The sequence below is a fragment of the Saccopteryx leptura genome, chromosome 2, assembly GCF_036850995.1.
Source record: "Saccopteryx leptura isolate mSacLep1 chromosome 2, mSacLep1_pri_phased_curated, whole genome shotgun sequence".
Lineage (NCBI taxonomy): Eukaryota > Metazoa > Chordata > Mammalia > Chiroptera > Emballonuridae > Saccopteryx > Saccopteryx leptura.
In genome coordinates, this window is record NC_089504.1 from 337,290,303 (window position 1) to 337,305,004 (window position 14,702).

Below are 14,702 nucleotides of genomic sequence, written 5' to 3' on the forward strand. Positions count from 1 at the left end.
AAACTCCTTATATGTCCCTCTGAAAACTTTCATTTAAACACCAATTAAAAGAAAATTAAAACCATTGATCTGGGCCTGACCTGTGGTGGCGCAGTGGATAAAGCGTCGACCTGGAAATGCTGAGGTCGCTGGTTCAAACCCTGGGCTTGCCTGGTTAAGACACATATGGGAGTTGATGCTTCCAGCTCCTCCCTCCTTCTCTCTCTCTCTCTGTCTCTCTCTTCTCTCTCTCTCTCTCTCTCTCTGTCTCTGTCTCCCTCTCTCTCCTCTCTAAAAATGAATAAATTTAAAAAAAATTTTAAAAAAACCCCAAACCATTGATCTTCATATACTAAATTAGTGTTAAATATCATATTTAGCTGTTGGTAATGCTAGAACTAGAATTCAATGTGCCTATTTATTATCTCCGATTTATAACTTTTTAAATGATGCATTATATAGTTTTTAAAAAATTTAAGTACTATTTGCGTTTGAAATTCTGATGTTGCGTGTTTTAAACACTGGAGACATACTATGGCTATTTGGCCTCTTAATATAAAATTCTATAAAATCATATATTTATTTATTTATTTATTCAGTGACAGTTGGGGAGACAGAGACAGACTCCTCCTACATGCGCCCCTACTGGAATCCACGCAGCAAGCCCACTAGGGGCTGATGCTCTGCCCATCTGGGACGTTTCTCCATTGCTCAGCAACCGAGCTCTTGGCACCGAGGCGGAGGCCATGGAGCCATCCTTGGCACCCAGGGCCAACTTGCTCCAGTAGAGCCATGGCTGCAGGAGGGGAAGAGGAGGGTGAGGTGGAGATGCAAATGGGTGCTTCTGTGTGCCTTGACTGGGAATTGAACCCAGAACATCCACACACCAGGCCGATGTTCTACCACTGAACCAACTGGCTAGGACCCAAATCATATTATTATTAATAATATATGCTAAAAATTTAGGAAGTCATATCCCTTTCTGTGTTAAAAGGCTATTTCATTTTATTGTACCAAAAATGATCTCAATTTAAATTATAACTAATAAAGTAATCTATCATTGCCTGTAGATTTATTTCCACTTAAAAGCTGTAGGATCTTACTCCTCATACTTAAAAGTAAATCTCAAAAGTTTGGTCTAAAGTCCCTACTCAGTCTGGGTCCTACCTCATCTCTGACATCATCTTATGCCATTTTCCTTGTTTGCCAAACTTAAACCACACTGGCCATGAAACACAGTAGGGTTATTTCCACCCTTGAACTCTCTTCCAGCTGCTGCTGCCTGGAATGCTTCCTCCCTGCCCTCTTACATGGCTGACTTCTGGTTATTCAAGTTTCAGTTCTGATGTCAAAACCACACCCACAGTCATTCTGTCACATTACCTTGTTATATTTTCTTTGCAGCATTTATTCACTTTGTGAAATTAATGTGCTTACTCAATTACTTATTCTAATTCCACCAGAATGTGAGCTCCATGAGAACAGAGACTTTGTCTCCTCCTTTCTCTCTTCCCAGAATGTATGGTTCACCAGTGATTCCTGTCACATCATTTTTCTTGAGTGTACCCCCAAAATACTTTACTATGTAAAATTATGAGGGTTCTCATTTAGGTACTAGATAGGAATTAGCCCTCTACCCTCACTTTGTACATAAATCTTGCTAATTTCTTGGATCTGAGTGCACCAGGTCTTTTTCCTGACTTCCTGCAAGTCCTGTAGTCTTTTCATTGTTGTTGTTTTTCTGCCTTGCCCATGTTCAGATCTTACTGGGTTTCCCCGGCCATGTGAGGAGAGAGTAGAGTTCTTGTTACCAAAGTCTTACTCTTACTCACTTGTTTTCTGAGAAAATGACCTGTGCATATCAAACTAAACTCTTTGCTGTCACCTTCTATTTCTACTCTTTTATTTTTGTCATACATTTTAAGCTGAATCTGGATTTTTTTTCTGTCGTTAAAGCTTAGTCATCTCTTAGCTTTCATAATTAATCCTTAGAATTAATAGCTACTGTAAGTATGTGGGAGTAGTCATCTATTATAGACATATGTACACAAATAGTTCCCCAAGGAAAAATTATCAGTCACCATTTACCTCGATTCAGCATGTGGTTGTCAGTGTTGGATTTGCCTTTGTTTCCTGCTTACGAAAAAAATGGGATTGTTCACGCTAATACAATTTGTTTTGTTCTCAGGATGAACTAGCTCGAGTTCTAGTGACTCTGTTTGATTCTCGGCATTTACTGTACCAGCTGCTCTGGAACATGTTTTCTAAGGAAGTAGAATTGGCAGACTCAATGCAGACTCTTTTCCGAGGCAACAGCTTAGCTAGTAAAATAATGACCTTCTGTTTCAAGGTTTGTATCCGTTTATCTGTTTATGTGTGGAGGTATGCCAAACAGTGATTGTGTATAGCATGTACAGAGCAGAATGTCTTTAATGCAAGATACTGATTCAGGCATAATAAAGTCCTGCTTGTGTATTTCTTTAGGTATACGGTGCTACCTACCTACAAAAACTCCTGGATCCTTTATTACGAATTGTGATCACATCCTCTGACTGGCAACATGTTAGCTTTGAAGTGGACCCTACCAGGTTTGTCATCCTTTCATCTACAACTGCTCACTGTTTTTTCACTACCACTACAATGGTAGGGTCTTGGTATAGGCACTCTATAATAGTAGACCTTTGCTTCACAATTTCTCCCCTGACTTTTTTTTTCCTTTTCCAAGTGAGAAAAGGGAAGATAGACTCCCACATGCACTCCAACCGGGATCCACCTGGCAACCTCCATCTGAGGCCATGCTGACAACCTAGCCATTTTTAGCACCTGAGGCAGAGGCTCCATGGAGCCATCCTCAGTGCCCCAGGCCAATGCACTTGAACCAGTCGAGCTATGGCTGCAGGGGTGGGGTGGGTGCAGAGAGAGAGAAAAGGGGAGGGGGAAGGTAGAAAAACAGATAGCCACTATTCCTGTGTGCCCTAACTGGGAATTCAACCCAGAACATCCACACACTGGACCGATGCTCTGCCAATGGGCCAGGGCCCTCTCCTTGACTCTTAAAATTAGTCTTTAATTATGAAAGTTACCTGCAAATACATTTTTCTAAAAAGCAATTGCAGGTATTATTAAAGGTGTCTGAATACTACTTGTAGAACTTTAGCACTGTTGCTACTTTAGCCTGTTCTTCTGTTCTTCTTCAGTGCATTTGCATGTAGATGTAGTTATGGAAATTATTATAATGTGAGTGTATAATATAAATGGTAACATTGTATAAGTGGTTTTGCAACTTAATATTATTTATTTATTTTGAGTGTGTGTGTGAGAGAGAGAGAAGACAGGAAGGGAGATGAGAAGCATCAACTTATAGTTGTGTCACATTAGTTCATTGATTGCTTTCTCATATGTGCCTTGACCAGGCGTGTCCTGCTGAGCCAGTGACCCCTTGCTCAAGCCAGTAACTTTGGGCTCAAGCCAGCAACTTTGGCTTCAAGCCAGTGACTTTTAGGCTCAAGCCAGCAACCATCGGGTCATGTCTATGATCCCACGCTCAAGCCAGCAACTCTGTGCTCAAGCCAGATGAGCCTACACTCAAGCCGGAGGCCTCGAGGTTTTGAACCTGGGTCCTTAGCGTCCCACATTGATGCTCTATCCACTGCGGCATGACCTGGTCAGGCTTAATCTTTTTAACTTAATCATGTTGTACATCTTTCTCTCTGTGTGTGTATCTTTCTTTTTAACTCTTGCATATTATTTCATAGTTTGGCTACATGATAATTTATTTTGGCAATACTATATTGATCCCGTTGACTTTGGCGATAACTCCCTAATTACTGTCCCAGATTTTTTTTTTTTCATTTTCAGGTTATTTGCTGTAGGAATTGTCCTGAAACACAAATCTTCTTGTCTCTTTTTTTCTTAGAAACCACCAGTTGTTCCTCATTGACTTCACTATGAAGTTTAGAGTTGTCTGCCTATAATCCACCATCACTTCTTCTTGTCATTCTTTCCTATGTTCTGTGTACATTAGCTCCAGTGAAATATGTCTGTTTTATATTTTTTAAGTGGCTCGACACATGGGGTTTGTTGGGGTTGGAGATGCCTAATAAATAATTGTCCTCTTCTCTGGCCAAGTTCAAAACTGAATGAGTAGAGGGAGGAAGGATAGGGGAAGCACTCACAACTCAGCATCCCTTTATTATAAAAATGTTTGGAGAATGCAGCTTTGGATCATGTGGACAAATAGGCTTTCTAAAACTTCACCTTGAATTAAATTCATCTACCCCATCCCTTATACAGGTGGATAACTTCAAACTTCCCTCAGAGTGGCTGGCAAGCTTTTTACCACACAAGGGGATAGCAGAGCAGAATACATCTTTTCTGTAGGCAAACATATTTAGTTAGAATGAAGAGGATGATACTGAGCTGGGCATACTTAATTATCTTCTTTTTTCCTCTTTCCTCATATAATGAGGAGTGACTTAGGGAAAGGAAAAGAGGCTGAAGGGTAATGCAAAGTATAATTTTAAAACTACCCTCTCTGTGAAGCTTTCTCTCTGTCACCTGGTGTCACTGTGTTCACACACTACACATGAACAAATAATCTTTGTTCTGTGTTCTATATCATCATTGTAACAATTGTGTTGATGTATTAGAAATTTATTTCCCATCTGAACTGTTGGCTCTTTTACATTTTGTACATATTCCTATGAATATTTATAGTATCTGGCTTATAGTAGACATTTCATAAATATTTGTTGATTGAGTGAATTTTAAACAATTATGTTATGCTTGCTTTTTCTAAGCCACATCTGTCTGTCTTTCAGTTAGGACCTTAACGTTATTGTTTTAGAGGGATACCTGTAACAGGCTGCAATGTACCTACTACTAAGTTGACTCATTGAGAAAAGTTCCCACAAAGTAGACAAGAACTGTCAAGGTTTCTAGGAATCTCTTCTGGCCTTGTTAAATAAATCGCTATGTTGTTGTTCATCTGTTCTTTAAGATCATAAAACTCCTTGCCCTCAGTAGCTCAGATTTGAATTACTCTTATAGCTTCTTAACTGATCTCCCTGCACACAGTCCCCATATTCAGGCCAGTCTCTTTAGTTCTCCACATATTTCAAATTCATTTTCTGCCTTGGGCTTCCCAGCAGCCAGCAGCCATGCAAATTAATCATATCTGTCTTTGGTTTGCTCTTTTGCCTTTATCCTTGAATTATTGTACTCACTACGTAATGTGTGCATGCTTTTCACCTCTTTGAGAAGATCAGAGGCCAATTATTGTTGAATTCTCTGCGCCTGGCACTAAGATGGCAAATAGTAGATGTGTGTAAATGTTTATTAGATTGAATTAAGTACCCACTCTGCCTAATTTCTTTTTCTGAGATGCCTTTACTTTTTGCCTGTGCAACTTCTGTCCCTCCTTTAGAACTCACCTATCTCATGAAATCTTTTCTGCCTGTATCCACATTAATTTGTCAGCTCTTACTGCATCCATACGCTGTACCACACAGCTGCAAGGACTCCAGAGTGATGACTTGAATGTCCCAAGCATTTATGTAATGTGTAAATTAGTATATAAATAGAAGTTACTAGTTAAGAGATTGAAATCAAGTATTTACTCAGTACTTGCTTGGTAAGATGCTAGTTTTTGAGGGGATAAATATGAATCCTTCCTTCAAGGAGATTAGGGGAGGTAAGACATTTAACAAATAGTTAAGTAGTGAGTTTCATAGGGAATGTGTTGTAAGAGTTCAGATTATGTCATTTGGGGAGCCCTGGGTAAAGCTTCATGGATTTGATAGCTATTGGATGAAATTTAAACCCCATAAAGTAGGCAGGATTATTATTCTTGTTTTATTGATAAAAAAATTTGAGGCACAGAGAAGTTAAGTATCTTGACTAAGGTCATAGTGATCAGTAGTGTTAGAGCTGAAGTTTGTCCTCCAAATTTCTTATTTTCTTAGTGAGAGAGAGAGAGGGACAGAGACAGACAGGAAGGGAGAGAGATGAGAAGTGTCAGCTCATAATTGTGTCACCTTAGTTTTTCATTGATTGCTTTCTGAAATGTGCCTTGACCTGGGGGCTCCAGCTGAGCCAATGACCCCTTGCTCAAGCCAGTGACCTTTGGGCTCAGCCAGTGACCATGGAGTTATGTCAGTGATCCCACACTCAAGCTGGCGACCCTGCAATCAAGCTGGTGAGCCCACACTCAAGCCAGCGACCTCGGGGTTTCAAACCTGGTTCCTCAGCATCCCAGGCGGATGCTCTATCCACTGCTTCACTGCCTGGTCAGGCTTCCTCCAAATTTCTGCCTTTAATCATAATCATTATTTTATGTGAAATGCTACTTATAAAAAAATGCTAAAACTTTAGAGGTCACATCGAATTAGCAGCCCTGATTGAATGTGGGAAGTAATGGAGTACAGCAGGCAAAGGTGACATCAGAGGTCACCAGCGTGATGTGCTTGAGACAGTGGTGGTGCCATTGGCCACATGGGGAGCTCAGGGTAAGACAGAAAAGTAGGAGGAAATATCAATTAATTTTGGACAAACTGAATTTTAGGTACTGGTGGGAGGGACACTAGAAGTTAGAAATATCAGACTGGATATACAAGACAGTTCAAAATAAGGGAACCATGAATGGCCACAAAATGTGTGAAAGCATGTTTAACTTTACCAGAAGTCATGGTAATAAAAGATAAAGATCTCATGAGCCCCTTTATATTTAAAATTATATACTGAATTTGTAAGACTATAAATAATAATTTTATACACAATTTTCAATATTTTTTTTTTTTAGTTGTTCAGATCAGGATGCCAGCAAAGTCCAAACATTGCATTTGGCTGAATATCTCTTAAAGAGGGTTTTTGTTTGCTTTTCATTTATTTTAAACCCCCCCCCCTTTTTTTTGTAGGTTAGAACAGTCAGAGAGCCTTGAGGAAAACCAGCGGAACCTCCTTCAGATGACTGAAAAGTTCTTCCATGCCATTATCAGTTCCTCCTCAGAATTCCCCCCTCAGCTTCGAAGTGTGTGCCACTGTTTATACCAGGTATGCTTAAGGGTAGAGATTACCATTATTAATCCAAGGCTAAATTAACAAGAAGGCTTTACGAAAGAGGATTTTAGCTTCTGTTAGTGGATAATTGGTAATACTGAGCCAATTTAAATGAATAACACATTAAAAATTATTGTTGGAATTGGCTTTGAAAAATATTTAAATATTGCTTAGGAGACAGTGTGAAGTATTTTAAGGAGGTACTTTAAAATAATAACATTTTCTTGCATTGAGAGCAGGATTAAAACGCACCGAATCTATTGGGTATAATGAATGTGGTTGAAATGAGATATATTATGCAATTTTTTTGTTATCTTTTGCCTAAATTACTCATAGGGTCTATAACATATGAGACAGATCTGCTCCCTGCTTTTTGTATTTTGAAGCTTGAATTATTTTGATTTTTTTCATTAAGATATAATGTGTTTGTGTTAGGTTTTCCAGGAAAGACTGACCTGTTTATTTTATGTGAAATGCTACTTATAAAATATATTGCACTGTCATTCAGATCAAATTATTAGACTCTAATACTGGCACTGCAAATAATACCTCTGAGTTCAGCTACTACTTGTTGAGGAAATTGTTCTTTTATGACTTCCACTGTGTTTTTGAATTGCATATGCAGTTTCAGGAATGATTTATTCATTCCAAGGGAGATGAATGCAAATCCACTTAGCCTGTTTACACTGTGATTCTGGAAGAAAAATTAGTAGATCTAGAATTTGGGGCTCTAGGAGAAAGAATGTATGCATTTACCAAAACCCATGCCTTTGTATCTCTTTCTTTGCAGAGTCATCCTCAGCCATTTGTGTTTTAGCACAGGGCTTCAGTTGCCTGGAGACATTAGCAGGATTGGTGAAATTACCATTTAAAAAAAGCTGTTTTAGGCTTTATTTATGTCAAACAAATAGAGTTTAAGTCAAAATAGAAAAAAGAGACAAGAAGGTCATTATGCAATGATAAAGGGGTCAGTATACCAAGAAGATGTGTAGTAATTATATATTTATGTGCCCAACATTGGAGCACCTAAATACATGAAGCAAACTAACAGATCTAAATGGAGAAATAAACAGTAATACAATAACAGTTGGATACTTTAATACCCCACTCTCAACCATGGATGAATCATTTATAGACTCAGTAAGGAAACAGCAGATTTCAACAATACTATATGTATACCAGATAGACTTAACAGACATATACAAAACATTCTATCCAACAACAGCACAATACATATTCTTCTCAAACACATGTGAAATGTTTTCTAAGATAGATTATATGTTATGCCACTAAACAAGTCTTAGCAAATATAAGAAGATTGAAATCGTACTGAGCAAGTATCTCTTTTTTTTTTTTTAATGTGAGGAGGGGAGACAGATTCCCGCATGTGCCCTGACCAGGATGCACCTGGCAAGCCCCCTACCAGGTAGGGATGCTCTGCCCTAATATGGCTGTTGCTTGGCAACCAAGCTATTTTTAGCACCTGAGGTGGATGCTCCATGGAGCCATTCTCATCACCCTGGGACAACTTGCTTGAACCAATTGAGCCATGGCTGCATAAGAGGAGGAGGGGAGAGAGAGAGAGAGAGAAGAGAGCAGGGTGGGGTAGAGAAACAGATGATTACTTTTCCTGTGTGCCCTGACCAGGAATCAAACTGGAGACATCCACACACCAGGCCAACGCTCTACCACTGAGCAAACTGGCCAGGGCCGCAGGTATCTTTTTAGGCCACAATGGCATGAATCTATAAATCAATCATAAGATGAAAACTGGAAAATTTGTGAACACATGGAAATTAATCAACACTCTCTTGAACAACCAGTAGATTAAAGAAGAAATTAAAGGGTAAATGAAAAGGTTTATTGAGATAAATGCAAACAGAAACACAGTATACCAAAACTTGTGGGATTCAGCAAAAGCAGTTCTAAGAAGGAAATGCATGGCGATAAGCACCTCCATTAAAAAGCAAAGAAGGCCCTGGCCGGTTGGCTCAGTGGTAGAGCGTCGGCCTGGTGTGTGGAAGTCCCGGGTTCGATTCCCGGCCAGGGCACACAGGAGAAGCGCCCATCTGCTTCTCCACCCCTCCCCCTCTCCTTCCTCTCTGTCTCTCTCTTCCCCTCCCGCAGCGAAGCTCCATTGGAGCGAAGATGGCCCGGGCGCTGGGGATGGCTCCTTGGCTTCTGCCCCAGGCGCTAGAGTGGCTCTGGTCGCAACAGAGCAACGCCCCCTGGTGGGCAGAGCGTCGCCACTGGTGGGCGTGCCAGGTGGATCCCGGTCTGGCGCATGCGAGAGTCTGTCTGACTGTCTCTCCCCGTTTCCAGCTTCAGAAAAATACAAAAAAAAAAAAACAAAAACAAAAAGCAAAGAAGATCCCAAATGAACAACTCTATACCTTAAGAAATTAGAAAAAGAACAAACTGAGCCCAAAGTTAGCAAAATAAATAAGTATTAAGTATAATAAGTATTAGAGCAGCAGTAAATGAAATAAAGGACAGAAAAACAATAAATAAGATTAAGCAAACTAAGAGTTAATGTTCTTTGTTAAAGATAAACAACATTGACAAACTCTTAGCTAGACTAAGGAAAAAAGAGAAAGGACCCAATCAACAAAAGTATAAATGAAAAAGGAGACATTATAACAGATATCATAGAAATTCAAAGGATCATACACTAACAATTTAGTAAGACTGAATCCGGGAACACTTCTATCCCAATAACCTTTCTAAAACAGAGATGCCTTGCTAACCATCTGTTGAAAACTTGTGCTGTTTCTCTCTTGTCTTCCAGATAAATCCACACTTTTTTGTATAGCATACATGACCTGGTCCTGGTAGGTTCTTTAAATAAATTAATTTAGACTGTCTAGTATGTTGTATTGAGAATTGTTAGACTGTGAGGAAGTTTATGAGAAAGGGTGCTGCTATCAACTGAATGTTTATGTCCCTCCAGAATTCATATGTTGAAGTCTAACCTCCAATGTGAGAGCATTTGGAAATGTGGCCTTTGGAAGATGCTTATGTCATTAGGGTGGAACTGCATGAATGAGATTAGTGCTATTATAAAAAGAGACCCCAGAGAGCCCCCTTACCCCTTCTACCATACAAGGACACAGAGGAAAGATGGGTCTTTCTAAACTAGGGTTCTTACCAAATGTCGAATCTGCATGTACTTTCATCTTGGACTTCCCTGCTTCTAGAACTGTGAGAAATAAATGTTTGTTGTTTAAGTTTAAAAAATAAATTAAAAAAAGACAATCAGAAGGAAATAGAAAATCTGAATAGACCAATTGCTAGTGAGGAGATTGAATCAGTAATTAAAAGCCTCCCAATAAATAAATGTCCAGGACCAGGTGGCTTCACTGGTGAGTTTTACCAAACACTTAGAGAAAGAACCATTCCTTCTTGTCTTGGCCAGGTAGCTCAAATGGATGGAGCTTTGTCCCAATGTATTGAGGTTGCGAGTTCAGTCCCCACATGCAAGAATCAACCAATGAATGCATCAATAGGTTGAACAACAAATTAATGTTTCTCTTTTTCCCTGTCTCCCTTCCTCTCTCTCTAAATTCAATAAATTTAAGAAGCAGTCATTCTCAAACTCTTCCAAAAAATTGAAGAAGGCCCTGGCCAGTTGGCTCAGCGGTAGAGCGTCGGCCTGGTGTGCGGGGGACCCAGGTTCGATTGCCGGCCAGGGCACATAGGAGAAGCGCCCATTTGCTTCTCCACCCCCACCCCCTCCTTCCTCTCTGTCTCTCTCTTCCCCTCCCGCAGCCAAGGCTTCATTGGAGCAAAGATGGCCCGGGTGCTGAGGATGGCTCCTTGGCCGCTGCCCCAGGCGCTAGAGTGGCTCTGGTCGTGGCAGAGCGAGGCCCCGGAGGGGCAGAGCGTCGCCCCTGGTGGGCGTGCCGGGTGGATCCCGGTCGGGCGCATGCGGGAGTCTGTCTGACTGTCTCTCCCCGTTTCCAGCTTCAGAAAAATACAAAAATAAAAATAAAAAATTGAAGAAAAGGCAATGCTCTCAAACCCATTTTACAAGGCCAGCATTATTCTGAAAAAAAAAAAAAAAAAACAAAAAAAAAAACACCCCAGAAACTAACACCAGTAGAAAAGAAAACTACAGGCCAATATTCCTGATGAATATACATGCAAACATTCTCAATACAATACTAACAAACAGAATTCAGCAGTACATTAAAAAGAAGGTGGGTGTGACCCTGAGATGCAAAGATAGTTTAACATATGCAAATCAATGTGATACATCACATTAATAAGAGAAGAACTATATGGTTATCTCAGTAGCTACAGAAAAAGCATTTGACAAAATTCAGCATTCAGTCATAAAAAATAACCTCTTAAAAATTAGGCATAGAAGGAGCATATCTCAGCATAATAAAGTTCATTTAGGACAAGCCGAAAGCTAAGATCATGCTTAGTGATGAAAGGATGAAAGCTTTCCTTCTCAGATCAGGAACAAGAAAAGGTGCCCACTCACCGCTCCTATGCAGCACAGTACTAGAAGTTCTAGCTAGAGCAGTCAGGTAAGAAAAAGAAATAAACGGCATCAAAAAAAGGAGTAAAATTGTTTCTATTTACAGATGACATCATTCTATAGATAGAAAATCCTAAAGACACAACAAAAAAATAGTTCAATCTAATCAATGAATTCAATAAAGTTTCCTGATGCACAATTAATACAGTATTCAAAAATCAGTAGTGTTGTTTCTGTACATTAAAAATGAATTTTTCTGAAAAAGAAATTTATTTCATTTACAATACCATCAAAAATAATAAAATACTTAGGAATAAATTTAACAAAGGAAGTGGAAGATCTCCATACTGGGAACTATAAGACATTAATGAAAGAAATCAAAGAAGATACAAATAAATGGTACAGGTATTCATTGTTCATGATTGGGAGAATTAATATTGTTAAACTATCAATACTACCAAAAGCTATCTGTAGATTTACTGCAATCCCTATCAAGATTCCAAGGGCATTTTTTTATGGAAGTAGGAAAAACACTCCTAAAATTTATACGGAACCACAGAAGACTCCGCATAGCCAAGGAAAACTTGAGAAATATAAATAAAGCTGGAGGCATCATACTTCCTGATTTTAAGCTATACAATAAAGCTGTAGTCATCAAAACAGTATGGTATTGGCATAAAAATAGACAAATAGACCAATGAAAAAGAATCAAGAGCCACGAAATAAGCTGAAGTCTATCTGGTCAACTAATATGTGAGAAGGATAAGAATACTCAATGGAGAAAAGACAGTCTTTTCAATCAATGGTGCTGGGATAATTGGATACTTACATGTTAAAGAATGAAACTGGACCCATAGCTTTACCACTCACAGAAATGAACTCAAAATGGATTAAAGACTTAAATATATGACCTGAAACCATGAAACTCATTGAAGAAAACATAGGAATTAAGTTTCTTAACATAGATCTTGGTAATGATTTTTTGGCTATGACATCTAAAACACAAGCAACAACATAAAAAATAAACAAGTGTGATTACATCAAACTGAAAAGCTTCTGCACAGCAAAAGAAACCATCAACAAAATGAAAAGACAATCTAGAGAATGGGAAAAAATATTTGCAAACTATTTATCTGATAAGGTGTTAATATCCAAAATGTATAAAGATCTCGTGTAACTCTTTAACCAAACAAATAACCTAACTAAAAAATGGGCAAGGGCCCTGGCCGGTTGGCTCAGAGGTAGAGCGTCGGCCTGGCGTGCGGGGGACCCGGGTTCGATTCCCGGCCAGGGCACATAGGAGAGGCGCCCATTTGCTTCTCCACCCCCCCTCCCCTCCTTCCTCTCTGTCTCTCTTCCCCTCCCGTAGCCAAGGCTCCATTGGAGCAAAGATGGCCCGGGCACTGGGGTTGGCTCCTTGGCCTCTGCCCCAGGCGCTAGAGTGGCTCTGGTCACGGCAGAGCATCGCCCCCTGTTGGGCAGAGCGTCGCCCCTGGTGGGCAGAGCGTCGCCCCTGGTGGGCGTGCCGGGTGGATACCCATCAGGTGCATGCGGGAGTCTGTCTGACTGTCTTGCCCCGTTTCCAGCTTCAGAAAGAAAAAAAAAAATACAAAAAAAAAAGGGCAAGGCCTGACCTGTGGTGGCGCAGTGGATAAAGCGTCAACCTGGAAATGCTGAGGTCGCGGGTTCCAAACCCTGGGTTTGCCTGGTCAAGGCACATATGGGAGTTGATGCTTCCAGCTCCTCCCCCCTTCTCTCTTTCTGTCTCTCTCTCCTTGCTTTCTCTCTCTGTCTCTCTCTCTCCTCTCTAAAAAAATGAATAAATTAAAAAAATGGGCAAACAACCTGAATAGACATTTCCCCAAGAAGATGTATGAAAGGCTAACAGGTAATAGAAAAAGTGCTCAACATAGCTAGTCATTCGGGAAATACAAATTAAAATCACAGTGAGATATTACCTCATGCTTTGTTAAAAGTAGCTGTAATAAAAAAACTAAGATAAGAAACACTGGTGTGGATATGACAAAAAGGAAACTTTTGCCTTGTTGATGGGATTGTAAATTGGTATAGCCATTATGGAAAACAGTGTTGGAGGATCCTAAAAAATTACAAATACAATTACCATATGATACAGCAATTCCACTCTGGGAATATATCCAAAGGAAACAAAAACACTAAATTGAAAAGCTATCTGCTCCCCTGTGTTTATAGCAGCATTACTTTCAATAGCCAAGAGGTGGAAACAACCTAATATTCATCAGTAGATGAATGGATGAAGAAATTGTGGCATATACAGTGAAATATTATTTAACCATAAAAAAACAAGGAAATCCTACCATTGTGACAATATTGGATGAACCTTGAAGGCATTATGCTAAGTAAGCCAGATAGAATAAGACAAATGCTGTATGATCTCACTCACTTACATGTGGAATCTAAAAAACAAACTGATAAGATCAGACTTGTGGTTACCAGAGGCGATGGGGTGAGGGAATTGGAGAAAAGTGGTCAAAAGGTACAAATGTTTAGTTATAAGATGTGTAAATAAGCACTAGGGATATAATGTACAACATGATGACTGAGGTTAACACTGCTGTGTTATATATGAGAGAATTATTAAGAAGAGTTCTCATCCCACACAGAAAACAGTTTTTTTTTCTTTATATTGTATCTATATGAGATGGATGTTAGCTGAACATAAATCAAACCATTATGCTGTATGCCTTAAACTTATACAGTGCTATATATCAATTATTTCTCAATACTGGCATGGGGGAGGTATAATATGTTTGTGGCAGATTTTCCCAGGATAGACTGAACTGTTTATTTTATGTAGACTGCTACTTATAAAACATATTACATCATTCAGATCAAATTGTTAGTCTTTCTCACACTAGTACTGTAAGCAATGCTTCTCATTCACATGTCCATAGTTATTTCTACTTGATGAGGAAATTAGGTCTGTTTTTTTATGTCTTCCACTGTGTTTTTGAATTGCATATTCAGTTTCAGGAATAATTTATTCATTCCAAAGGAGATTAATGCAAATCCAGGTAGCCTGTTTATATTATAATTCTGGAAGAAACATTAGTGGGTCTGGAGTTTGTGACAGGGGTGGATACAGGAGAAAGATTATGAATTTATAAAAATCCATGCCTTTGTGTCTGTTTCTTTGCAGAAT

At 39.4% G+C, this 14,702-nt stretch overlaps 1 protein-coding gene across 5 annotated transcripts in view; it reads left to right on the forward strand.

Annotated features, from left to right (window-relative positions):
* Positions 1-14,702, forward strand: part of NF1 (neurofibromin 1) — a 238,987-nt gene that overhangs the window by 107,344 nt on the left and 116,941 nt on the right. For all 5 annotated transcript variants that reach the window (XM_066363768.1, XM_066363764.1, XM_066363767.1 and 2 more), the window contains 3 exons: positions 2,168-2,329; positions 2,464-2,567; positions 6,894-7,029. In XM_066363768.1, coding sequence (XP_066219865.1) covers positions 2,168-2,329; positions 2,464-2,567; positions 6,894-7,029 — 402 coding nt within the window. The remainder of the gene's footprint in view (positions 1-2,167; positions 2,330-2,463; positions 2,568-6,893; positions 7,030-14,702) is intronic.